At 42.7% G+C, this 25,727-nt stretch overlaps 3 protein-coding genes across 10 annotated transcripts; all 3 read left to right on the plus strand.

Annotated features, from left to right (window-relative positions):
• Positions 1-684: 684 nt before the first annotated feature.
• On the plus strand, positions 685-14,934 carry ccdc13 (coiled-coil domain containing 13). Of its 8 annotated transcripts, XM_029831296.1 has the most exons (14): positions 685-1,104; positions 1,217-1,326; positions 9,225-9,388; positions 9,516-9,655; positions 9,724-9,866; positions 9,936-10,019; positions 10,101-10,217; positions 10,304-10,408; positions 10,513-10,674; positions 10,780-10,956; positions 11,193-11,326; positions 11,563-11,625; positions 11,755-11,886; positions 12,525-14,933. In XM_029831296.1, exons 2-14 carry the CDS (start codon positions 1,234-1,236, stop codon positions 12,640-12,642), a joined length of 1,632 nt encoding a protein of 543 aa, XP_029687156.1. In that variant the 5' UTR covers positions 685-1,104; positions 1,217-1,233; the 3' UTR covers positions 12,643-14,933. The 8 variants fall into 8 exon arrangements, 6 of the variants coding, with proteins under 6 accessions (XP_029687156.1, XP_029687154.1, XP_029687153.1 ...); XR_003887043.1 differs by lacking the exon at positions 12,525-14,933 and adding an exon at positions 11,031-11,083 and having other exon boundaries at positions 685-1,326; positions 11,193-11,311; positions 11,755-11,824; XM_029831294.1 differs by having other exon boundaries at positions 685-1,326; positions 10,104-10,217; positions 12,525-14,934.
• higd1a (HIG1 hypoxia inducible domain family, member 1A) lies at positions 5,814-7,775 on the plus strand. The gene is given in 4 exon segments (NM_001078636.2): positions 5,814-5,900; positions 6,340-6,414; positions 6,653-6,787; positions 6,886-7,775. Coding segments are annotated over 3 exon segments (264 nt in total). The 5' UTR covers positions 5,814-5,900; positions 6,340-6,344; the 3' UTR covers positions 6,945-7,775.
• Positions 14,935-19,024: 4,090 nt separating the features above from the next.
• tmie (transmembrane inner ear) lies at positions 19,025-25,697 on the plus strand. Its single transcript, XM_003975373.2, has 4 exons — positions 19,025-19,507; positions 20,929-21,046; positions 22,240-22,389; positions 25,369-25,697. The coding sequence occupies exons 1-4, from the start codon at positions 19,400-19,402 to the stop codon at positions 25,662-25,664; spliced, it is 672 nt and encodes a 223-aa protein (XP_003975422.1). The 5' UTR covers positions 19,025-19,399; the 3' UTR covers positions 25,665-25,697.
• Positions 25,698-25,727: the final 30 nt, after the last annotated feature.

Genomic DNA, 25,727 nt, shown 5'->3' on the forward strand with positions numbered 1-25,727 from the left:
TAAATAAATGGTCGTTCCCCCCATAGTGGAGGTGGGAGTCAGAGTTGCTGTGTCTGCAGTTTCTCTGTTGTTTCCAGTTTGCAAGCTCAATCTCAATAAGTCATCTCAGTTCGAATTAATTTGTCATCTATTTGTCACCTTGCATATAAATCATTAAAGGAATGAGCTGCCACCATTGCCAAAAATTACAGTTTATTTTATGTATTTTTGTTCCCCATTCTGGTCTATTGTCAAATTACCACTGAAAGCACAGATTTGTGGAATTAAATGTTTTAGTTTGCTTTGTTCTGTTTAATGATATGGATGAGGTGTTCACATGGCCACATTGAACCAGTAAAGCACAATAATGTTATTTTCTTGTCCCTGTTGCCGATTCATAATTAAAATGTGTTCATCAACAGTGGGCATTTTTCTGAGCTTTTCTTCTGACTCCTGATATTTCAATTGTTTATTTTGGCTGGATTACCCTGCAGATGACACCATTACTTTAATACTGTTTGTTCAGGGAAAGTACAGCTTTTTAGAAAACATCTTCATTAATGATTATAAAGCCGTTAGCTGCCTCCCCAAATGACCGAAGGTAACCACAGCAGCAGCAAGTTCACCTTTGTTCATTTTTAAGCTGTTATTTGACTCAGACCTAATTCAAACAAAGAGTAAAAAGACAAAAGACCTTGTAATCTCAGATCTCAATATAATCTCAATATATTTTCATTCTTCTTCATTTTTCACACTGTTCTTTTCTTGCTGGAAATGGCTGTAACAGTGTCATATATATTTTTTCTGGCTAGCGTTAATATTGACTAATAGTTACCCGTGGTTGGAGGGTATGTTCTAATTAATGCCGACTCATCTGTTTGTCCAGTTTGTGAGCAGGAATTCACTTAGAGGGACAATAAAGTCAGCCACCCAACTGTGTCATTATTGTATCATCTGTTTGTGTTCCATCTCCTCTGGCTTAAGATTTTGTCCTGGGATTTCAATTTCCTCCTCATATTCTTTTTCAAGGATTGTGGGCTTTTTATTTTTCAAACATGAACAACAACGATCATGTTTAATAATCCTTAAAATGATTATTATTTATATTAGAGCTTGTCTAAGGCTGTAAGTAATGTACATGGGTGGGAGCTGAGTGGATTAAGCGCCATTTTCAGCCATAGTGCATAAAGTGATCTACTGGCAATGATGACCAAACAGACACTTATGACTATTGCAGGTATTTTGTGGTGGACCATGTTGGACAGAGAAGAAGAGATCTGTGCAAACAGCTGCAGAAACCCAATCCAACCAAGGCTGCATGGTGAAAGAAGAAAAACTGGAAGAGCGGTAAATACTGCAGATAAAACTGAAGCTACGTTCCCTCAGAGCAGCTTTGTTTGTTCTGCCACTGTTGAGTGTCATTGAGGACACCAGAGGTGATTCTAGTCTCTGGGGTGTCTGGGCACAAATTCACAGGGGTTCCCTCCAACCAGTGTTCATCCTTATACAATAAATAATCTGACACTGAAAGGTAAGAGGTTTTCTTTTCAAGAGTGCAGATAAGTATAATTCCAAAACAAAATTATATAGGTGGGGTAGAGGCCTTTTAATAAGTTCTTCGTTAGCCTATGGTTCGCCCCTTGGGGGTCCCCTCCTGGCCTGGGACCCCAAGCTTTCACCTACCGTGCCTATTGCCAGGCAACACCTCAAGATAGCAAGATAATGACTGATTTCAACCATGAGAAGTGTTCTGATGATATTTAACCAGTAAAGCACTATAATGGTTAATTCCAGTCCTTGTAGTACATGTTGCCTATTCATAATTAACATGAAAAGTAGGCACATTAATCCTTTTAACTCATTTTGTTGATATTTCATTCTTCCTAGATTGCAACATTACTGTACTGTAATAATGTTTGTTCAGGGAAAGTACAGCTTCTTCAGAAAACATCTTTATTAATGATTATAAAGACATTAGCTGCCTTGCCAAATGACCCAAGGTAACCATAGCAGCAGCAAGTTCACTTCTGTTCATTTTAAGCTGTTATTTGATGCTACACTCAGACCTAATTCTAACAAAAAGAGTAAAAATACAAGACCTTGTCATCTGAGATCAATATATTTACATTCTTTTCCCCTTCCCTCAAATAAATTAAAAAAACAGAGCAATTAGTTGTAATTTAAAGCTCTTGTTCCATGTGGCTATTGAAGCTTTTTTTTTAATTTTATTTTCTTACTGGAAACACATTTAAGTCCTGAACAGATGAGTACCTAATGCAAGGCTTTAATAAATAATTTTCAAAATCATTTCTGGCTCTAACATTGACCAATAACGGGATATTCATGAATCCAAAAAAATCGATTAATATTCATATTAGTGCATTAAAAATACACTGAGAGAAGTGGAGACTTCTTGGTGAACCTCAGGAAATTATGTATCCACCCAGAGATCTACTGGCAATAGGAAGAGACCCAGAAGTTTCAAAGTTCACAGCCACAGCAAACATGATTGCAAAGTCCCATGAAAAGGTAAAACTCCAAATATTCATGTTCATAACACTGCATTAATATACTCATTTAAAGCCACATCATTAAGTATAATTAAGTATAATTTAAAGTAAAATAGGTAGGGAAAAATATAGTCTTATATCTCAGTTATAGCAAATTAATCAGGATCTAGTAATGTCCCAACCATTTCTTATCTGAGTTGATTTCTCTGCTTTTCTTTGGTGCTTAATTTTGTTGTGTGTGTTTGTTAAATGTTCGGTGCTTTGATTTTGTTGTTTTTGTCTCTTAAGCTTTACCCCTATGGCCTGCACCGGTATATTTATTTAAGTATGACCTTGACCGTCAGTAACTTGGATTTTTCAGTTAGATTTTTTTTCCTCCTTCTGAACCGTGTCAAGGGGAGAGTTTGCCCTGATAACATAAAAAGAGATAAACAGGGAGGGAGATAGAGAACGAGATGCTAAATAGGTTCATGTTCAGAAGTTTCTTTAGTGACTTTTATACAGCATTTTAGTGACTGCATGGATCATTATACCCCCCCCCCCCCCCCCCCCCCACACACACACACACACACACACACACACATACACACACACCGTTATACTGTATGTTACAAAGGTACCGGAGCACCTCAGAATGTGATTAACTGGCATTTTATTGGATTTGTTGCTAAATGAATGTGTTGTGTCGACAGCCTAAATTTGGCAATGTGTGAATTAAAAATTAATTGTGTTCTAAAAGTTGTTTTCTGACATTAAGTCAAATGCATTCAATAGAATATAAATGGTGCCACAGTCTAATGTTAACATTATCATGGTTTGAAAGTAGACAAATTAAAAACCCAACTGTCCACACCCATTCTTGTCATATTATCTCAACTCCAGAAGAGTTGTGATGTAGCGCCACCTGCAGGATTTTCTGATTTACTGGGAAGAATCTGTGCAACTCCTTGGGGCACTGGTTAGTGTTAGCTGGGTTCCAGACTCTGTGCCTTTCAATGTACCGGTAGTATACTTGTTCACCTCATGTGGATGTCCACGCATGTTTGGGTGTTCTATGGGTGCTATTGAGTCAGACATGCACTGGTCCTATGTGCACCTGCATACCTGCTTCTCACCCAGTGTTCTGCTGCATTAGGCTGCATTAACTCATTAACTTCCACAGTATTGCTTTAGACTGGTTATGTGATCTCTTTATTACTGCACTTCTATTTACATATTCTGTCATAAATTTACAGGTTTGTCAGGAAGCCAAGATAACAAATGATATTAAGATAATAGCAACTTATAATATTACCTAATCAGACAGGAACAAAAAGATCAAAGAAGTAAAAACAGACATGAATTTATTCTTATATTATTTTCATCCAGGGTTGATGGTTGTTTGAAGAACTGTTTGAATTTACCACTATAATTTGATCTATACAAGGCCTATTAGATTACAGATCAGATTAGGGCCACCTTGTCTTCAATAATTGCATAAAAGAAAGACCACGGGTACCACGTCAAAGTGATGCTCCAAAGCTGTTTTTTTTTTTAAAATTTCCATTAAGGTTGGCTGTCCATCTGTTGTTTTGTCCGCCCATGACAGATGTACGGTAATGTGATAGCTGGAATTTGTATTTCTGTAAGTGGAGCTGAAAAAGTTAGGAACAGATTTGAATGAAATTTCATAGGCGATGATCGGAGCCCCTTAGCTTCGATCAGAAAGCAACCTGTGTTCCGTAGCCTTGTATTACCTCACAACATGTGGGTTTGTTTTAGGTTGAACACCGACCATTAAAGGAAGACTCAGATCCCTCCAAGTACCGTGGTTCTCTCATCGGAATCAGTCTATAATCTGCCTCCTCAATCAACAATCCTTTCACTGAAGCTCACCCTCAAACACAAGATAAACAATATACGATGTGTTGGATCGCAATACCTCCCGTATGTAGCTGCCGATCCGCGTGTTCGTTGAATGAAGACTTCGAGAAGAAAAGTACCAATTTCAAAATGTATTTGACAATAGAACCAATTCCAGATACAAATATTACAGAGCTCCGGGCCAGTTCATAACCCTAGCAACAACAAAGTTAATTGTCAGGGCACGAAGTCTGACCACCTAACTATCCCTTGGCCCAGTCCTTTATAGTCACACACATGCAAATTCACAATGTCCATGCAATCCAATCCAGATCCCCCGCTGAGATGTCCTCGTCCTCTTCCTCCAGTCCCCTGCGGTGTTGGTAGGGTTCTTCTTTTCCATTGTTTTCCCAGGTAGCCAGATCTCATTCTTCATGCAAATGTGATCATCAACCCCCCTGATGTCGCATTTACAATGAGTGTTTGACACCCCCTGCCTGACTGGCTCCTGAGATAACAATAGAACAAACAACAATCCTGCAAATGGAATGTCTCTGCTCTTTATTATATTTACCAATGAGTCTGCCTTGCCTAACTTCTAAGAGAAGACAGAAACATATGGTGAAACACATAACAAGATAAAGACAATTCTCAACAGATGGAACAAAGTCAATGAAGGTATTTTAAGTCAGGAAATGTGGGGAGATTAGGTGCTTATTACTGTTGTTAGCATTTTTATCAGTGGTAGCAGTAGTAATAGTACTAATGGCCGCAGACTGATGACGCACGTTGGAGGAACGTGCACACACGAGGCCTCAAAACGACTGTTACGTCAGTCCAGAGAGTCGTTTTGAGAGGCACGTTCATTCCACCGTCAACCACCGTTATAGAACGTAAGCAAGCAAACACGCAACTAGATTAAAAAAATGAATCTAAATATATGGGGGGGGGGGGGGGGGGGAGTATATTTTTATATGTAGTCACGCCAGGATCGCTATCACTGTCAAGGAAGTAGCATAGCAGTTGTGTTTAGGCTACAACGGAGAGCAGGCTACTAACTCTACGTGTTGCGCTGAACGGACAAAACACTTAAAAAACACACTTATTTTATCTAGTAACCTTTCAATGCATTGGAAAAATGTTAAATGGATTAACACAGGATCATGTTGTGGATATTTAAACGTGGACAGTAAATATGCTGTTATAACAAGTAAAAGTATTAACATTACATCACATGTATGAACCAATTTACGTAATTAAAATAACATGGTCTGAAATATTTCAGGTATAATATAAGTCTAGTTTCATAAGTCTATGTTGAATGCTTGTTCCGCATTTGTATTTTCGTAGACATCTATTTTGTGTAATGAAACTCGACTTTCCGATTTTGCATGAAGATGCATGGGTAACTTCCCGTTGACGTCATAGCTACGCGAAAGACCGTACTCCCATGGTTACATCACGTACCGGCTCTTATCTTCAGTTTATCGTACCGACTTGGTGAGTTTTCCTTTTCAGGAACAAAGAACATCGCAATTTTATTGATTTGATCTACGCACATCTGAAAAGGTAAGAACGAAAAAGCTCTCGTGGCTATGTACTTTAATAAATGAAAGTACTACGAAACGAGTGCTTTAGTGGTCGTTCGATTATTTTGCTGTATTTGATACATGAAAGATTTTTATTCGGCATTAAGTCTCATTGATATAAGTCTTTAAAATGGATCACTGAGCCTCTATCTTGTATAGTATAGTGCGTATTCTTCTGGTTGCCCTTCATGTGTAACCTCTGAGCTTTCCGGGTAGCAGCCGAGCCGGAACAGACGGTTCCTTAATCAACTATGGACCCCTGGCTTTCAGTCATTTAACGTTCTGGCTTTTTTTTTTTTTTTAACATCTATTTTTAGAGATTTGGCATTAAAATAAGAAGCTAAAAAAAAGTAATTAAACTGTCATGGTACGTTTTATGAAAACAGTTACTAATGCTGTCATTTTCTTTATCAATTTAGGAAAGATGTCTGGCATTGAGGAAAATGAGTCCAAATTCCTTCGGAAAGCAAAGGAAAATCCATTTGTTCCAGTGGGTAAGTGCTCCTTCTAATGAATGAATATTACACATCACCCCTTCCCCGCCTTCCTGAGACCTTTTGGGAATTTACTATGTAAACTTTGTGCAATCTTGTCTTGGAATTGGCCATTTATGATCTCATTACATTTTAAGACAGATCCACCCTTTCTAGGTCGATCCTGAGCGGGGATTTGATTTTTATCTATTTTTAAAAAGGTATGTCAAAAAGTTCATGGAAAATCTGCTCTTTGTAGGAATGGCAGGATTCTTAGCCATTGTTGGCTACAGACTGATGAAAATGAGAAGTCGCGGAGATACCAAGATGTCAGTTCACCTGATCCACATGCGTGTGGCTGCACAAGGCTTTGTGGTTGGCGCCATGACTGTTGGTACGTAGTGTGCAGCATCACCTTTCCGATTCTCTTCTATTTTGAGTCAGTCTGAAATCTGTCATTGACAGTAACTCTTCTCTGTTTCTTTGTTCCAGGTGTCTTGTTTTCAATGTACAAGGACTACTTTGCAAAACCTAAAGAAAATCACAAGTAGAGAGAAGGACTGAACACGATACAGATTATTATAACCTCTAATGTTTTATACACAATGGCTGATGGTACCCATGACCCACTTCAGCAAAACTTAGTAAGGCAGTTCCAGTAAAAAATACATCGCTGCTGCCATTTAGGTGTTTTCACTTTTAGTTTTAACTATTGTGAATTTGTACTGTAATTAATAACTTTTTTTCCAGTTTTGCCTCCATAGTAAGAAAGTTCTGGGACATTTGTTTGGCATTTTCTTTCCAGATCTGTGTGAATCCCCTATAGATATTTCCTCAAACAGTCAATGCCCCATAGGTATATGTGAGTGATCCGTGATGGACTGCTGGTGATCTGTCCAGACTGTAATCATCCCTCTTATCCCTCAGCTGGGATCGATTTCAGCACTCTGCGCATGACTGAATGGATCGGTCTGCTGTGTTCATGGGTTTACTAACATTCATTTGCCGTTTTTACAATGCGCTCACCTTAGCTAACATTTGGAAGATGTGGTAGATCATCTTGTGGGATTCTCTCTCTCTTTCTCTAACTCTCTCTCACACACGGTAAAGAAACCATTTTTCTTCAGTGAACAGAAAGGCCAAATATACACTCACATACAAAGGGGTCCAACTTCTATTCCATCACTCTGTTTTAGTAAATGTGGTACACCTGCTGAACATACAATAACATTAAAATATCAAAAAATAGGACATTTTATAAATATAAATGCCTTGTTAATTTATTGTGAAGTATTATGTATAATATACAGTATATGAATACAAATACTTGAGATTTCTTTTAAAATGCTTATTTCCTTTACAAAATAAAGAAATCTTAACTACATTGGCTCACTGTTTTGTTTAACAAGCTCCATTGAGAATATTTAACATTTGAATATATACACATACAGTGTGTGTATGTATGTATGTATTTAGCTTAACGCTGACACTGTTTTCAAGTGCTCTCTTCTTATGTTTTGGGTGTTGCCAAACGTGTAAATTATCTTACAAAATATAAAATTTTATTTTACTTTATATTCTTTTACAGCCACTGTTATAATAATAAAAGTTTGATTTCCTTCTAAACACACCCAACCAGCATTGTGAAATAGACGTCCCTTAACTGTGAACCAACATCTGACAGTACATCCAGGAAATGTATCACATTGCCACATGACGTTTATTTTTCAGTATTTGGGGGAAATATTAAAATAACACTTTCTGTTTTCATATGACTTGAACAAAAAAAACAGAAGAGAGCGAGGAACATTTGGAAAGCGTCTTTAACGCCCCCTTGTGGACATATTGGTGCGTTGGCAACGTCCAAGGATAAAAAATAGAAATAATGCCATTAACGTCTATTAAACATCCCCAAACCATAAATGGGGAGAACAATTTTCACCAACCACATTGTGGAAGCCAAAAGGAAACGGTTATTTGAAATAAATGGCCAGTTGCACCAGTTGTGACGTTCTGTTTTTTTTTATTCACTTAAAAAACACTTTGTTCGCTTGTTTATTTTTATCGAGTATTTAATTCGGATTAAATTGTACTTCAAAGCTTGTCGTTATCAGGCCCCTTGCTTGTTCCCGCGAGATCTTGTCCGCTCGTCGAGTGCCGTTGCCCTGGCGACCGAAACGCCGCAATTAGCTGCCACTGCCTCGACAGGCTGTAGCGGACATGCGGTGCAAAACAGCCTCATATTTCCTGCAACTTGCCTGACCGGTGAGCATTATTTATGTTATATTATTGTCATCTTCACATGATATCAAACATTTGTGCATTTTTAACCCCTAAGCTTTAGGTTAGTCATCTAATTATATCAAATCTTTTGGAGTTCCTATGTAGAAAAATTAAGATCTCCATAATTTATGGTCATTCTCTGCACATTTAGCGTTCTGCAGATTAAAGGATGCAAAGAGTGTTCAAAATGAGAGATTAAAGTCTTTTAATAACCTAATGATAAATATACATTTTATTCATTGGTGCTTTTCTGGACATGCAAGGTCACCTTAGAGCATATACCAATAAACAATAAATAAAGAGATACATTAAAAAGCACAATAGAAATCAAAACAAAGTAGTGGAGGGGGTTCTGGTAATTTTGAAATAATTAAAATTTAAGGATAGATTTGTTCGGGAGACCAAAAAGAATGCAGTTACAATAATCAAGGCGAGAACCAGGGTGGCTTTGCTGTTGGAAGAGACGGAAGCAGGTGAGAGGTGTTCTAAAGATGAAAATATACTGTATATCACTACATATTTGGCTTCTTCTCTTCTCTTTACCAAAGGTCATGGATAACGATGGTGAGCTGAATCATCTGCGGCTGCAGTTCCAAGCACTGCAGCAACAGCAGGAAAAAAGAAAACTGGACAGGAAAAAGGAAAGAGAGGCCAACAAGGTCGTTACCCAGGATTATTTAGATGTTTCTCAGCCTGACATTAGCATTGACAGGTGAGTATCAACAACGGTCATTTGAGTAATTAACTGTTTAAGGCCTATAAGTTTAATTTAAATTCAATTTAAATGACCTTTATCAACAAATCATGCCTGTATAAACTTTCTTTTTACCTTCTTATAGTTCTGAGAATGAATATTTACAAGACCAGCTGAGGGAGCTTAAAGATGAAAATAGTCGCCTCTTTAAACTTGTGAGTGAAAAGGAGTTTGAAATTAAACACCTTAAGAGGAAGAGAGAGGAGGAGCGACTGGCTTTGGCAGGTATGTGGACATCAGGCAGCGGCGAACACACCACAGCTTCCTCAACACCTGGCTGCTCTTTTGTCCAGGCGTGTCGGGCTTGGCGGGAGACGCAGCCGCCACCAAAATCGTGGAGCTGTCCAAGAAGAACAGAGAGCTGTCCTGCGATATCGAGCGAGAGAAGCTGAAATCCAAACAAAACTCTGGCAGAATCAGAGAGCTTGAGAAGGAGGTAGCGCACATGGCGTGATTTATGTCAGAGGAGCTAAACCAGGATTATTGTTGTGCCTTTTCTTCACAGTTGCAGGATCTGCTGCCACTTTTATCAGCTGAGCAGAAGAATGATGCAAAGACATCCAATAAGAGGGCAACTAATGGCTGCGAGGTATTGCGCAATCCCGTTCTCTTAACACATCTGACTGTGATTCAGGCTCAACAGTTTCTCACGCGTTTACAAAAAAAAAAGCAGGAAACCCCCCCGATGAAGTCACTGCAGGAGAAACTGTCCGCTGCCCTCTTGAAAGTGTCAGAGTATCGAAACCAGCTTCAGTCTGTCAGACAGGAGTTGAAGATGGCTCATAAGGTAGTTACTTATTACACTTCAGTCACTTACTCATATTCTGGAGTGATTTCTTTGTTCTTTGTTGTGATGTGTTACTGCTGTTGCAGGTTTTGGCCAGTGAGGTTGGAGAGGAGGTCAATCTGCAGCAGCTGATAAGCTCCCCAGGGACCTTCAGAGGCCGAGCCCAGCAGATACTGGCTCTACAGACGAGGGCAAGCAAAGCTTTACTCTCTTTGGGCTGTGAATCACTGCTTGTGTTACTCAAAGCTCTGAAAGTTTACTCACAATGTGGCTGACAAAATGCGCTGTGCAACAGTTGCGAGATCTGGAGCAGCAGCTGAATCCATCGACTCAGAGAAGGCCGCCCAGCCCGGAGGAGGCATTTTATGGTGTGGGGCTCCTGCATACAACCCCTCCTCAAGAGAGGAACCTCAGCTACATTCGCAGCATTGAGAAGGAGAAGAGGGAAGCATTTGAGGTGGCTAAAGTGCATGTAGAGTAATAATAATAATAATAATAATAAAACTTTTATCTGGTTCTGGCAGTCTGCTCTGGCACGTCTTACTCACACGCTTGTTTTCAGAGGCTCTCCGTGGACCACGAAGGTCTCCTGAAGGACCACGAGGATATGAGGAAGAAGCTGGACGCCTCCAAGGCCCGAAACAAATCTTTGTCTGCTGAATTGAAAGCTCTGAAGGTCCAAATGTCCGCCCTGCTGGAGAAGGGTAAACACGACGATGAGCTCGTGGATGTTCTGCTGGTGAGGTGTTAAGATAAAATAAATTCACTGACACCCTGTTGGGCATTTTCTTTTAACAACTATTTTAATTTAAGATGCTGATGATGCGAAGACCAACAGTTATACTGTCAGGTTGTCCAACTGGAATGTAAATAACGCAAGTTTACATAAAAATGGGTATATGTTACAAAGACCAAATAGGCATTTATGCGTTTTAATACATTTCGAGCCAGGATTGTTGCTTTTATATCTACCAGAAGCAGCAGACACAGATGCAGGAGCTGCTCCGGCAGCTCAGCCAGCAGCAGAAGAAATCCCAACCGAGCGTGACAGTCTGCAGTTCCGCAAGACTCCCTGAAGAGGGCGACATTCCCAAGCAAGTCTCATTTGGGTAGTCACATTTATAAAAAGGAATAAAAAATAAAGGATCACGTGAGCACCTCACAGGTCACTAAGATGGCCCTCTCGATACTGTTGTTGTGAAACATTGTTCCGAGATATATAACCTGGTTCACTAAATCCTTCTGGCTTATGGGGACTTTTCAGATCCAATTGTTTGTTAAGGTTTCTCTGGCAGTTAATTAATCTAAAATTGTGTTACGTCCTTCCATTTTTGTCTCTTTTTAGATCAGCTTCTAAATTTGGTCATAAACTGGTGCTGCCTGCTGTGGGAAGCAGCGTGGAAGTTAAGTAAGTGAAGAGAAACCTGCTGCTGTTCATTCAATGATGTCTAGGACAGTGCAAAAGATGAAGCCAATAATAGTTGAAGACATCCTAAAAACCACACGTTCACCCTTTTTCCTCCTGTCTTGTTCTCAGTGGCCCAACAGCTTCAAAGTGTCCAACCTGCTCAGCTGATGTGAGTGAACTGATGACCCAGTCGAACCAGTACAGAATCCTCTGCGAGGAGAGAGACAAACTCCTCGAGCTGGTTCACATCCTACAGACAAAGTAAGACCCATTTTAACCTTTGTTCATCCTTTCCCAAAGCGAGATAACTTATTTTAAAAACACGAGCCGTCCGACTCCCACGAAAAGCAGCGACATGTGCGTTTAGTCCTCGAGATGGCAGTGTCCGTGCACGAGTCCAGCTCAGTGACTGACACAAGGAACACTGGACCTTTTAAGATGTTATTTTCCATGTTTTATTTTCATCTGGAAATCCAATTCAGTGGATTAAAAACACAAGCAAGCACAGTAGAGCACATGTCTCAGCCAAGGGCCGACAGGCTCCTGAAATTAGCATTCTTGGATCTGCCCATTTTTCCAGAATCACAGCAAAATGTAATGCGTTCTTATAAAGGCCCGTTCCTCACCCCACAACCCCACCGGGTTTTGTCGAAGGCTTATCTTGTTTTTTGCATAATCTTGCAAAAAAAAATCTTAGTAAATGTTGAATAAAGTATCCAGCATGATATTATTCTCTCCATTCATTAGTTGGTTCCAAAGTCATGGACACGTACTACTCCTTTCATTTTTCCTTTGTTGTCTTTCAATATAGTTCATTCACCTTGATTTGAAGGTACATTAATCAAATTTCCTAACACCATGAAAAAGAGTGTAAATTTGAAACTGCTTGACTTCAACAGAGAAAAAGAAGTCAGTCAGAAGCTTCTGGAGGCCCAGCTGAAGTACCAAGAGGAGCGCCGCAGGATGGTGATCCTTGAGCAAAAGATGGAAGACGTAAAATCAGATTCAACTCAGTGATAGCAGCGAAGATGCTCCTTCCTGGGATCACACAAGGAGAATGTAAAGAATGCTATTTTTAATACGACCCCGGTGGAGGCTACATGCTGCGGGCGGGCTGAACAAGCTGTCCGGCAGCGGACTGTTCGTGCATCCGTGACAACGCCGGAGATGTTCTGAACCGAGCATAAGCACGGTTTTAGTTTTAGACCGCGATCATAAGACACGGCAACGCTCTAAACCCATATGTTAGTCCCGCACAGAGATGTCCTTGTTGTCCGCTCTTACTTAGCTGGAGGAGCGGAGGCTCTGTGGGCATCGCTTAGAGCACTCTCCAACGTGACCCGAGGCTCTGCAGTGACATGATGAGATAAGTCAAGCATGCTTTTGCTGCGGGCTTCGTGACAGCCGAGACGAGATGTTAACCAGGGGAAGAGGCCGGATCCTGCACAACCTCATGTCCACTACCTTCTCCCAACTCGTGACGCACAGCCGCCTGCAGGAGAGAGGCTTCTGTCAAGCAAACACATTACAGCTCTCCATTCTGTTCCTAATTTAAATCCCCTAAAACGGTTTGCGACGGTTGCTTTGTGTTGGGTTATCTTGAGGAGGAGAGCTTTTATGTATTCCCTAATGGCACAAGACAAGCATTCTTACTAATTGCTGAAATGCTGGCCTCTGAAAGGATGTCTCCCCATGGTTCTGTTCCTTCTGCGTATGCTGCTTTTAAACGGCTGTAACGTGTCTAGGCATCGTACTGTATATGATTTGAGAGAACTTTATAGATAATGTTGGAATCATATAACCCCTCCGCATGCAAATGGAACATCCATTTAATCAGTAAAAGTGATGTCTCAATATCTTAGATTTATTATTTGCCTCTCATGGTGTAACTCTCCTGGAGGGTTTGAATTTTTCTTGGCTCCAGATAGTTGTACTTCGATGTGTAACACGCCAGTCCAAATACTAAACGCCCCAGTGAAGTTCATCGGGCCTTCAATATGCATTTCAAATATTCCTCCTAATCAGGTCTGACTTGAGACCAGCTGTGTGGGAATAGCGGTTGAAAATGAATGCGGCACGGCTTCCAATGCAGTCGCTCCGTGCATTCCCTGGAGCGCGTCACATGAACAGTGCGTGGGCCTGTAGCTCGCCATTTTAGCTGGTAAATCCACAGGTTGCCTGGACACGAGCAGCCAAGAGGGAGTGGCCTGTACGTTCGTGCTACCATTCAAGTTAATTTCTTCTGATGTAGCCAAAAGGATTTCAACGGACTCCCCCCCCCCATCCCGTCCTTCCACATCACGCTTAATTTGAAACCGTGGCTGAGTTAGTGTGCTGCTTCAAATACCACACTATTTCTTCCAGGACCCTGTGGGAGATTGGCAGGTCCCCGCTGGACTCGGCGAGAAAGTGCCACAAGACAAAAATATCAGAGTTTGCAAGTGATGAAGAAAACCTTTATGCTCAGAGTAACAAAAACCAGCTTGTGTTGAATACCTCCAGGAAAAAAGGAGAGCGGACTTAGGAGTGTCTCTGCACGACCAGATGAGACACCACAACCTCCATGTGGAGACGCCCGCAGGACTGACAACCACGCATCACACCGTGCGACATGCAGCGGGGTATTTGTTGATGGGAAGTGACTCGGTGGTGTTTTAAGAAAAATACCTCGAAGTTGCCCAAATGTGGAATGTAAGACCGACGATTCCGGCTTGTATACCTGAAATTAAATTCTCTGCGGCGTCCTAATTTTTGATGATCTTTTGAGTGAAAAAACTCTGTTGTTATCGACTGGCTACACTCGTTGAGGAGGCTCATTAGAGAGTGTCATCCCTTTTAAATAAGCAACACACGCGGCTGGACAATTTTAATATTGTTTTATGCAGCTGTATTACGCAGAAAGGTGTAGATTTATTCCAAAATGCCCAATAACCCACCAAAACAAACACAAACTTATGTAAACACGGCGCACGTAAACAGCCTCACCTATTTGTCATTCCAGGTTTGAATGACTCCTTTCTCCATCCTTCTCCTCAGAGGTATTCCCTCGTTCTGGACCAATGCTTCCTGCAGACCATTGACTGCATCCAGAAGCTAAAGTAAACAGTGGCGCTGTGAGCGCAGAGGTTAAAGTTAGCCATCAGTATATGAGGGATCTGTGAACTTTCCTCGGGCCAGAAAACGGTTTGTGCCTCTATGAGTCCATTCATCTGCTGCTGCCTCTCATTTACATGCAATGGAAAGAAAATAAACATCAGAGTCCTAATGTGCTCATTTACAGTAAGAGGAAATAAATAAGCTGCTATCATTGCAGAGACGGGGCTGGGCTGACGGAGCGGACGCTTATCAGCCAAATTCAGCCCTCGAGGCCGGTCTTATTCAGTTTTGAAGTCCTCTTTCAGCACAGCTCATGAGTTTGCAGGAGAAAGTTCGGCTGATCGTGCGACACACCTTCACCACGACAGCCGCGGTTTTCCGACCAGTTCACCAATGACCCAAGAGCCACTACGGAATTGTTCAGTGTCTCCTAATTCCATTATTCATTAGAGCTGAAACAATGCAGCTTAAAGATAATTAGATCTACTGTGTGCTCAGTCCTTTGTACACAGCCCTCCTGCACCAAGGCAGATCAGCACACTCCTAATTATATTGGTCTTTACAGTTGGGATTAAACCAGTATACTGTAAAGAAAATTGCTGCCTCTGGGGAGGTAAACAAATGCATAAGGCCTGAATCTAGGCCAGCTAGAGTTCTGTTATCTTGCTTGAAGACATTTTGCTGATCATCCAAAAGGCTTCTTATTTATGGAATTAATTAATTAACAAACTGCAGGAACCTTTTGTGTGAGAGCTGATAAGTCTGCACTGTAAACAAGTCAGCAGAAGTCCAGTGGCCCTGGAATAAAGCACTCAGCTACCGCGACCTTTGCTGTCAGAATCTGTAAATTCAGATAAAGTGTCTGCATGCTCTTGGTTATCCATAAACCAGGTCAAGGTGTTTGAGTCAAAGGCAGCTGAACCTCCTGCAGACAGGACAGGGGGGGGATCAGTGTGGATCTGAGCGCCTTTGTCCCAAACTGTTATCATGTGATTATTGAAAGGTCAGAAAATGAGCGAACAGGGATTAAGGGCTTTCCAAACTGTGGTTGGTGCCTGACAGGCCTCCTCTGCACACCATTTATTCTGGTTTGACCTCGAGGGTGTCCTTCGCCTTTCCTAATCACATATTGTCACATGTTGAACCGGATATATTAGAAAAAATTGCAGTTGTGGATGTTTGTGCCAGTGTGATGTGCTTCCATCACCTGCTGGTGCAGATATCCCCGGTGTCCCAACGGCCAACTGGCGCAGTGACGTTGATATCGCGGAGTTCGATCACTTCTGGAGACGGAGAGCAGCAAAAAAGCTGAGTCGAGCATCACAGAGAGGCTGATATTATTGGAAAGGCGGCGGGGAGGTGACCTCCCAGCTGAGCCCCGTGACACTCTGAGAGGCTGCAGCTGCTTGGTGGTGTTGGCGGCGCACGTGTGTGTGTGTGTATAAAAGCTTTGTGTAAAAAGCTTTGTTCTGATGTTGCGCAATCCGCTAAGGAAAATGAAAATAACAACCTCCCCGCATCATCAACAGACCTCTTGTTTCTGCTCCCATTACTCATGTAAGCAGTTCCATCACCCACATATCTTCTAGCCCTCTCAAACCAGGTGCTGAGTGCTTGTCGTGTGTTTCTCCTGCCGCATCGAATGTCCTGGCGCTCAGAACACAGCGTGTCCCACTGGAGGAAGCGTCTGTCTATTATAATCAAACAAGTGATCCGACCTTCAGCTTAGACGCTGGCTCGCACCAGGCGTCATCCTCCGCCCGCTCTAAAACATCACTCAAGCGCCACTAACACATCCTGGAATATTCATGTTGAATATGTATTATTTATGCTGAACATATATACTTTCAAAGACACCGGTCGAATAAATTGCAGGGATTTTTTTTTTCCAAGAAGCAAAGTTGCCTCAAACTGGGCTCCAAACAGAGGAACAAATAAATCAGAGATTATTTCATATGTCCTGTAATCCAGATTGACCCGATCTGATACCTGAGGGGGGAGGGGCAGCGGCCCAACTGATCCACGAGTGCTGGATTGTACCAAGCTTTTGAAAAGGCTGTATTTATCTGTTTGTTTAAGGATTTATTGAATGAACTATGTGTGTGGGTTAACAAATACGATGAATGACCCCTTGCAAGAATGCCGATATGAACCTCTGTGAGTGCTATATGTAACACAGCACTTGAATGTATTAATGCTGCCTTTCCTGTCATTTTTTTTGCCCTGTATTTAATATTACCGATGACACGGTGGACAGTGTTGGAGTGACACTTGGTCTGGTCTGACAGGTCATGGCAGCTGTTACACCAGGCAAAGCCAGAAACAGGACTTTAAAGTCTTTAAAGTCCCAGATCTAATCAACCCAAAAGAGCTGCAGGTGAGTGAGGTGCCGGCTCAGACCTGCCTGCCAGGGAATGGGGGAAAAAACAGGAAAAACCAAACAAAAACACAGTAGGGACCGAAGAAGAAAGACAAAATGGCTCTGAATGGGAGTGAATTAGCCATGAATGGAAGCTGTGGGGGTTTGGGAGCAGCAAAAGTGCCATTGAGCCTGATCCACTTATGTTTAAATGCTCAATCGCCACTTTATTGACCTGCTCAGTGATAGCTAAATAGAGCCCTGCCAGGTATTTTGTATTTCAGGGGTCAGTGGATGTGAATTTAAAATCAGCCTCTCTCGATTCAGGTATGCCAAAGCAGCTAGTGGCCATGAATATCAAAAGTTTTGGAAGGATCAGAGAGAAGTGCTGTATTCTAATGGAGCTATATTTCAAACCAGAAGACGGCTGCGAAAACCACACCGAGATCAACCCCCGAACTCAACTCTTTAAAACACTGGCTATTTCTAAAGGGTTGCAGCTGCAGCTCGGACATCATAGCGAGGATTTCTCTGGTAGTTTTCTTCAGATCGATAAGAAAGAGAGCATCTTTACCCTTTAAATACCGTATTTTCACGACCGTAAGGCGCATTGTATTAAAAGGCGCAGTCTCAGTTATGGGTGCTATTTCTGTATTTAAAACATACATAAGGCGCACCGTATTATTAGGCGCATGCTGAAACATACAGTAAAAAATGACAACAGAAGTAAAACAGTGAGTTTCGACACATTTATTGAACAAAATATTCATTCTTCTGCCACAAAACCATCAAAGTTTTCATCTTCTGTATCTAAATTAAACAGCTGCACTATTTCAATGTCCAACATCCCGAATTCCCCTTCTTAATCATCTGAATCAGACTCACCGACCGGTTCCGGTTCAGCGTTGATTTTGTGAAAGCTCTTCCAATACATGAAGACGGTATCATAGCCCAGGCGTCTACAATCCACCCGCATATGGTGGCATAACTTGCCCGCCGCTAACTCATAGTCTTTGTGAAGGAGTGTTCACCTTCCGTCATCCAGCACCCTGTCCGTTTCCGTGGCAGCCGAGAACCACGGTGAACGACGACTTCTTGTGCCCCGTTGTGCGTATCGCCACCGTGCCGGTCCCTTTTTCTCCACTTTGTGGGTCAAAGGGATGTTAAAAGTCAGAGGGATCTCATCCATGTTGGTGATGTGGCTGGGCGTGGTCATCTTGTCGCGGCAGTAGGTGCGGAAGATGGCTACCCTCTCCTGGTTAGGGTTAGGGAAGATGGCTGCCCTCTCCTGGTTAGGGTTAGGGTTAGGGAAGATGGCCGCATTCTCCTGGTTAGGGTTAGGGTTAGGGGTAGGGAAGATGGCCACCCTCTCCTGGTTAGGGTTAGGGTTAGGGGTAGGGAAGATGGCCACCCTCTCCTGGTAATCCGTGGGCAGCCGCTGCGCAACAGTTGTCTTCGCGCGTATGGAGAGATGCCGCCTCCTCATAAAGCGAAAACACTAAGATTGCTCGATTGCCATTTTCAGCCGCATATTCGATGGCCTGCAGTTGTCGTGAAAACTGCAGTCGTGAAAATACAGTAGTGGGATCAGGAGTGAAGAGTGGGAATCTGAGGGTATTTTTTTACCTGCTGAAGGTGGCTGCATAGACCCACTGTGGAGCCTAAATCCATTCCTTGGTAATCACTAAAAAGAGGCCCATTTGTTCTGAGTGGGAAGTTGTCCAGATCATGAACCCCGTCTTTACAGAAATTACAGGTTTGGGTTATAAGAGGATCTCCTGTATTTCATAGATGTGCACCTGATCCGAGCACTTTAAAGGCAATCTAATGGGAATCGTTCTAACAGTTTTGTTGCATCCAAAGGATTTCCCTGTCCTTCAGGTCCTGAGTCAACAATTATCCCTGGCAGCCTTTTGATTTTACTGTCCTGCAGGTTGGACCATCCCCCCTCCCCCGCCCCCTCCCCAGGCTGCTTTAACTGCCTGTTCTCGGCAGGACGAGGTGGCTGTAACCTACACCAGCTCTGTTAATTAATTGATGTGCCCTAACGGCCAGGCTGCTCCCTCAGTTCCAGTGAAGCAGGTTTGGGCTGCCTGCAGCGGTCGCCGCTGCCACGTCTTTGGACAGACAAAGGCAGGACAGAGACCCTCAGCAACAGACAGAATGTTGAAGAGAGGAAGACATCAACATCCCGGTGATCGTTAATCACTCAGGAACGCCGCGGTCCAGGGCTGTATATGGCGACAGTGCAGACGGGGGGGCAGGCACAGAGAAAGAGGAGGCAGAGGAGGACGGACGGAGGGGGAAGTGGGAGACACAATGACTGGAGATCAGCCTGCGGGTCCAGCCCATCTCCTGCAGGGCCTGGAAGCAGTGCTGCTGCTCCAGGGCTTGTCCTCTGTGCTCTGTCAGGTCCCGGATCCTGAGGTAAGAGCCTGACGAATCACCTTGTTCCCAGCAGATCTCTCTCAGGAATATCCTAATGGCTGCAGGTGCTGTGAAGGAAGCGTCGGTGAGGCGTTCATGTTGTCGCCAGAAAACCTGCGTCGAAACGGGATACACAAGAGTCCAGGTGGCATTTGAAACAATCCGTGGAGATTTCATATGCATGTGTTTTGAGGATACATTGAGAACATTTATCTCAGGAATCATTTCTGATTTGTTGGCGTTATTAAATTGGGAAGGTTCTCTGGGCGTGGAACTGTAGAAATACATTAAAGCAGAGATGGAGATCGATTGAGAGTACTGAAAAGAACACTGGAAGCAGAACTTAGATTCGTAGAGACGGAGCGCATATGCCAGAACAAGTAGATGAGGTAACGCGAGGCCACGTCATGTTGTTTGCTGCCACAAAGCAAAAGTTTAAGGCCACTAATCCTGAAGTGACCCTCCCCCCCAGAGGAGAGGACTTAACATTGCGTAATCACCCTGAAAGCCTTGAAGTAATGCTATTGTCATTACTTCGGAGCTTTGGTAAATATCACTAGCAAGGCTCTAATCCACGCGGGGGTGTTGCACAAGCACACAGCGTAAACTCATTTAGATTTCAGCTTCCTGTGCCAATAGTCAGTCGAGTTCATCCGCTCCAAATAAAGAGACTCTGAAGTTGATGAGCTGTTTCTGTGAGAAAGAAGGTTTATATAGTGGATAGTTTAGGAACACTGTGGGGCAGACCCACTTTTTGTAGTTATGTATTGATATTAAAGGTCAACTGCGCTCACCATCTCAGGATTTTATCAAATTCTAAAGGAATTTTCAACCATTGCTAACTTTTTTCTACCCATCAATGGTCGTTCAAATAAACGTTGTCACGTCTGATTGTCATGACATTTGTTTCGTTTCTGTTCCACCACAATGGTGCCATCAATAAACAGCAAATGTAATCAACATCCATTATCCATTATCGGATTCAGGCTCAGCACTAAAGTATACAGTTTCCAAGACAACCTTATTATCCAGTGAGGTGATCAATACACAGAAGACAGGGAGAAATCCTCCTCATGTCCTGATAGAGAGGCAATAATCCACCAGATTGATTTAACGCAAAAGAAATCCCAGACTTATCTTACCGGAGTCACGGCTCTAATTTAAAATGCAGTAAGTGTTTGTTTTGGATGTAATTAATCCAAATACCACAGAACTGTAGTGAAAATACGGGTGGGGGTGGTGGGGGGTACCTTTGGAAGGCAACCTCATCACCTGTTGACTGAGTAAAGAGGAATTAGGGAAAGTTGTGTGGATGTTTGTTTTCGCAACTCGCCCCTTCGGTGCTTGATATGGCTTTTGTAGCAGTTCTTTGGGGGGTTATATGCTGGTATTTTGTCACATGATGCCTCCTTTCTCCACAGCTTTTACCTACAGATCCCCCGAAGAAGCCGGACCCCATCACCTCAGAGACGGTTGTGTTCTGGGGGCTGCGCCTGTGGCAAGTTATCGGCATCTTTGCGTTGTTCGCTTTAGCAGTTGGTCAGTACCCTTTTATCGATACATCCTTATCATCTTCAAATCAAACTTACATCCCTCAGACTCCACATTTAGACTCACTTGTGCGTCTTCCAAGTCAATCTTGGAACAAGGATTGGAACAGATTATTAAAATATTTAAAAACAGCAACAACAACCAGTGTTCTACTGCCTCTGAGTCTGTGTTTATGATGGAGAGAAACTCACAGATTTAAACAACGTTCCATCCAATAGGAAGCAACAAGATGCAGTATTTTTCACATTCATTTATGTCGCCTCACTTCCACCACTGGCATCCGCTGATGCTGCCTTGTTTCCCCCAGAAAGGCTGTGGAACCAGCCTTTATTTTGGTAGCCCGATTTTTTGCCGGCGTGAAAATAACATGAGCATTTCCAAATGTCCTCGTCTACAGCCAGATGCTGATCTGTGAACTTTACAGCAGTAATTACTTGTTTTTGCAAACGTCACACTGAGCTTTATGAAAGTAGAACAGTTACAGTATATTCATGCATCGAGGCCTAACTGCACGACACTGTCGGCCTTTTATGTGATGATAGGATCCTACAGTTGGGGGGGTGAAGTGGGGGAAAGTGTCATTCCGACACACTCCTGCAGGAATACACTTTGGTACAAAAGTTAAATTATGTGCATACGTTAAAGTCAATGTTGACTTTTGGTTTCGCATTCGACACGGACCACAGTCACCTATGTCGGAGCCATCCAGGCTCCTCCAGCCGCTCATGCGGAAAATGAAGCCGTTTACACACACACACACATTTATATTTGTATTTCTGTGAGGACTTTCCTTGACATAATGAATTTTCTGGCTCCTTAACCATCACAACTAACTAACTGGGCCCAACACCAACCCTAATTCCAACCTTAACCTCGAAACCAAGTCTTGACACTCAAATACCCTTTATGTTTGTGAGGACCAGACCAGACGTGTTGGTCAAAGTGTTGGTCATATTAACGTTCTGGTCTACACAACAAAGCAACAACACACACACACACACATATATATGTAAGATAACTTTATTTTTAGATTTGACCCAATCAGTGGTCTGGAGCTTAATTATCCGCAGCCTCTTGTTTAAAGGTTCTTTTTGCTCATGAGGCCATATTTAGCCCTGCTCTGTGTTTTGAGGCAATCCTTATTTAAATAAACTCATTGTCTCCTGTTCTCTCTCTGTTAGTTATCACACTCTGCTGTATATTCAAATGCCGAATTCCAAGGACCAAAAAGGAAATCGAGGCACGACATGCACAACGGCAGGCCGCCAAGAAATATGCTAACACGTTAGAGACGGTGCCACCACTGAGCGAGCTGACGGAGATCCCAGGATGTAAGTTGTGCACATACTGTTTCCAGCCACCTGTTGTGCATTTCCAAAGCTTCCCCCCATTTGGCTTTGGAACCTTTTCTTTCCGTGTTCAGATGGCGGCACATCCAGCAAGCTGCGTTTCCTAAAACAGAAGTACACATGTAGGATAAACAACGGCAGCGAAATAAACAGCGTGGACAGAGATTCATGTCTAAAAGCGTAATAATTAGGATAGGAAAATGAAGCAGTCTCACAAAACGGAAGAATTATTATTCCAAAACACCTCAGCAGCAATATGTTTCCACAAATACCGACCTTTTCAGTTAAGAGTCTCAGTTAACAACAGATGGTTGTCCAATGGCTGGACATCAAAGCATGAAGAAAACGTGTCCATCTGCTGCCACTGTTTACTCTGTCCTGGTCCTGATGAGTAACTTCACGTCTGCACATTTACCCTGTGTGGAACACTGTGGTGTTTTCATCAAGAAGAAAGGAGGAGGGTTGGTTTTGCTGGAGGTGACGACAAATATCCACAAATATTTTAGAGACACTTTAAGAGCAGCTTTATTTCGTTTGATCTCTTAGTTTGACCTCTCCTTTCCTCCTTTTCTCTCCTCTCCTCTCCTCTCCTCTCCTCTCCTCTCCTCTCCTCTCCTCTCCTCCTTTTCGCTCCTTTTCTCTCCTCTTCTCCTTTTTCTCTCCTCTCCTCTCCTTTTTCTCTCCTCTCCTGTCCTCCTTTTCTCTCCTCTCCTCTCCTCTCCTCTCCTCTCCTCTCCTCTCCTCTCCTCTCCTCTCCTCTCCTCTCCTCTCCTCTCCTCTCCTCCTTTTCTCTCCTCTCCTCTCCCCTCCTCTCCTCTTCTCCCCTCCTCTCCTCTCCCCCTTTTCTCTCCTCTTCTCTCCTCTCCTCTCCTCCTTTTCTCTCCTCTCCTCTCCTGTCCTCCTTTTTTCTCCTCTCCTCTCCTCTCCTCTCCTCTCCTCTCCTCTCCTCTCCTCTCCTCTCCTCTCCTCTCCTCTCCCCCTGCTCTCCTCTCCTCTCCTCTCCTCTCCTCTCCTCTCCTCTCCTCTCCTCTCCTCTCCTCTCCTCTCCTCTCCTCTCCTCTCCTCTCCTCTCCCCTCCCCTCCCCTCCTCTCCTCTCCTCTCCTCTCCTCTCCTCTCCTCTCAGCCCCAGGTGCTGCTGTGGTGCCGACTGTCTCTGGTCAGGTCCAAACGGATCACGCTGACCCATCATAACTGTTCTTAACTGTTCTTCTGTGCTCCTCTTTCTCTTCCGTCATTGTCTCTGTTCTGTAAAATGTCTCAAAATAGGTGAAAGTAAGTTTCTTGGTTGTGAAATTGCTGCAGCCTAAAATGTTCTTATTTACATTTATACATTGCCTCTCTCTGCTAACCACAGCTTGTCCTGTCTTGAGGCTGAGAGAGTTTCAGGTAGAGATGCTATTATTGTAATTATTAAGTGCACATTGGGTTTTGCACTGACAACTTATGGACTCAGTAATGTAAAGGAAAACACATTAAAGGCGGCAGCAAAATGTGATGCATGTGGGGAAAAATGCCAATATCTGACTCATACTGGATAAGAGTCATGTTGAATGTAGTTTAAACATGATATTTCAATGTGCTTGCATCTGTGTGTGTATGTGTGTGTGTGCATATGTGGCCCATATTGCCTGCTCCTGCTCCTGTGGCATTGTGAGGATGTGAAATAAATATGGACGGTCTCTTACTCTTCCTCTGCAGTGGCCACACACACACAAAGAAACTGTCACCAGGTTTGTTTTGCACGTGTGTCGAATGAGAAAAAAACCCCAGTAAAGCTACTGTCGGAGGAGCATCCAGATCTCATCCAGTGTGCACTGGAGTAAAAGCTCTTCATGATCATATGGTTATTCAACCGTGACATCAGGGGGGTGTTGGGAGCCGTTCCAAAGAGTGAGGAGCAAGAAAAAACTGAAAAAAATATGTTTTTTTTTTTGTTTTATGAATTGAAAGAATAAGACAGCAAGTTAAAATTAGCAGTTAATCACATATTAAACATGAGAGCTAGAAACAGCTTAATATTCTATTTGCAGACAGTAAAACAGCAAATTAATCTGATGCTTGCCGCCTTAATAGATACAAAGTAATTCCTCACATTTTCCCATCTGATGGCTTTGAACCGTGTAATGAAAACGCCATCAGAGGGCCACATCTGGACAGTCAGCCTGACCTGCAGGAAGACAAGGATTTATCTTTTCCCTCTGTTCTTCAGTCGGCAGCAGCTATGACGTCAGGGACAAGGTCAGCGTTGGCAAAATGCCCTGATGGGAATGGCAGGAGATTCATTGTAACAGGGGTTCATTTTCATAATAAGGCCCCTTTAAAAATTAAATACTCGATTTATCATATTCCACCAGCTGTGCCGAACATTTGACAGGCATCGGTGTTGCAAAGGTCACCGTGTTTTGTTAAAGGTGATGTTAACTTTTAATTGTTCCGCTGCAACAAGCAGGATTTAAAGAACTGGTATTTGCATTCAGCCTGGGGTTTCATGATAACTACCTAAAATAACATGAACACACACATTTTTAGGACAGTGACACCGAAGAGAATGTTTTGAGTGCTGAGTTTCTGACCAGAAATGATGTGATGCAGTGTAAAATGAACAATGTCCCATATTTTGGTGCATTATTATAGACACAATTTGTTTTAACCTCATTATTGCGGCACACTTCCTGTTTTATGAGACTTTAGTTAACCTGGCCGTCTAATTGAGAAAAATGTCTTTCAGCATGCAGGAAGTTGCCTGTTGTCCGATTTCACCCCACAAACAATGTCATTAAAAACCTAAATAGACCGTGCTTATTAGAACAGATGGAGGCAGATGTGCCTCTATTATGTGCAGCCCACTTAGTTTAGCTTGCAGACGGATTTAATTACCATTAAGGACTGGACAGAAATGCTACCTGATGCCATTAACAGCGTGTTGTTGTTTTCTTCATTTCTTCCTTCTCATTATTCAGCTGCAAAAGCTGAAGAAAAGGAGGAGGTGGAAACAGTGTCTGCAAAAGTGGATGCTGAGAAAGGAGAAAAGAGGACTAAGGGAAAGACAGAGGGCAAAGGTGCCAAAGAGGGGAAAGGAGATGAGAAGAGCACATCCAAAAAGAAGACAAACGAAAAGGGCGAGAAGGACGGTGGAAAGAAAGAGACTGGAGAAAGAAAAGGAAAGAAGTCCGAAGACAAAGGAGACAGAGGAGAAAGAGCGGAAAAGGGAGGTAGAGGGGGGGCCAAAGGGGGGGCCCGAAAGGCTCAAAAGTGAGGACCCTTTCTTTTGCACAATGTTGTTTTTCTAAATTTGTACCTGTTTAAAAAACCAAATAAA

The sequence above is a fragment of the Takifugu rubripes genome, chromosome 22 (assembly GCF_901000725.2).
Source record: "Takifugu rubripes chromosome 22, fTakRub1.2, whole genome shotgun sequence".
In the NCBI taxonomy this organism is placed as follows: domain Eukaryota; kingdom Metazoa; phylum Chordata; class Actinopteri; order Tetraodontiformes; family Tetraodontidae; genus Takifugu; species Takifugu rubripes.

Excerpts from the sequence above, each read along its gene's own strand:
- tmie (XM_003975373.2), top strand. The coding sequence starts at position 19,400 with ATGACTGGAGATCAGCCTGCGGGTCCAGCCCATCTCCTGCAGGGCCTG. Across the intron at positions 19,508-20,928 it reads GTCAGGTCCCGGATCCTGAG|CTTTTACCTACAGATCCCCC; the intron begins GTAAGAGCCTGA and ends CTTTCTCCACAG. Across the intron at positions 21,047-22,239 it reads GTTGTTCGCTTTAGCAGTTG|TTATCACACTCTGCTGTATA; the intron begins GTCAGTACCCTT and ends TCTCTCTGTTAG.
- ccdc13 (XM_029831293.1), top strand. The coding sequence starts at position 1,183 with ATGATGACCAAACAGACACTTATGACTATTGCAGGTATTTTGTGGTGG. Across the intron at positions 10,218-10,303 it reads AGTTGAAGATGGCTCATAAG|GTTTTGGCCAGTGAGGTTGG; the intron begins GTAGTTACTTAT and ends CTGCTGTTGCAG. Across the intron at positions 10,675-10,779 it reads AGAAGAGGGAAGCATTTGAG|AGGCTCTCCGTGGACCACGA; the intron begins GTGGCTAAAGTG and ends GCTTGTTTTCAG.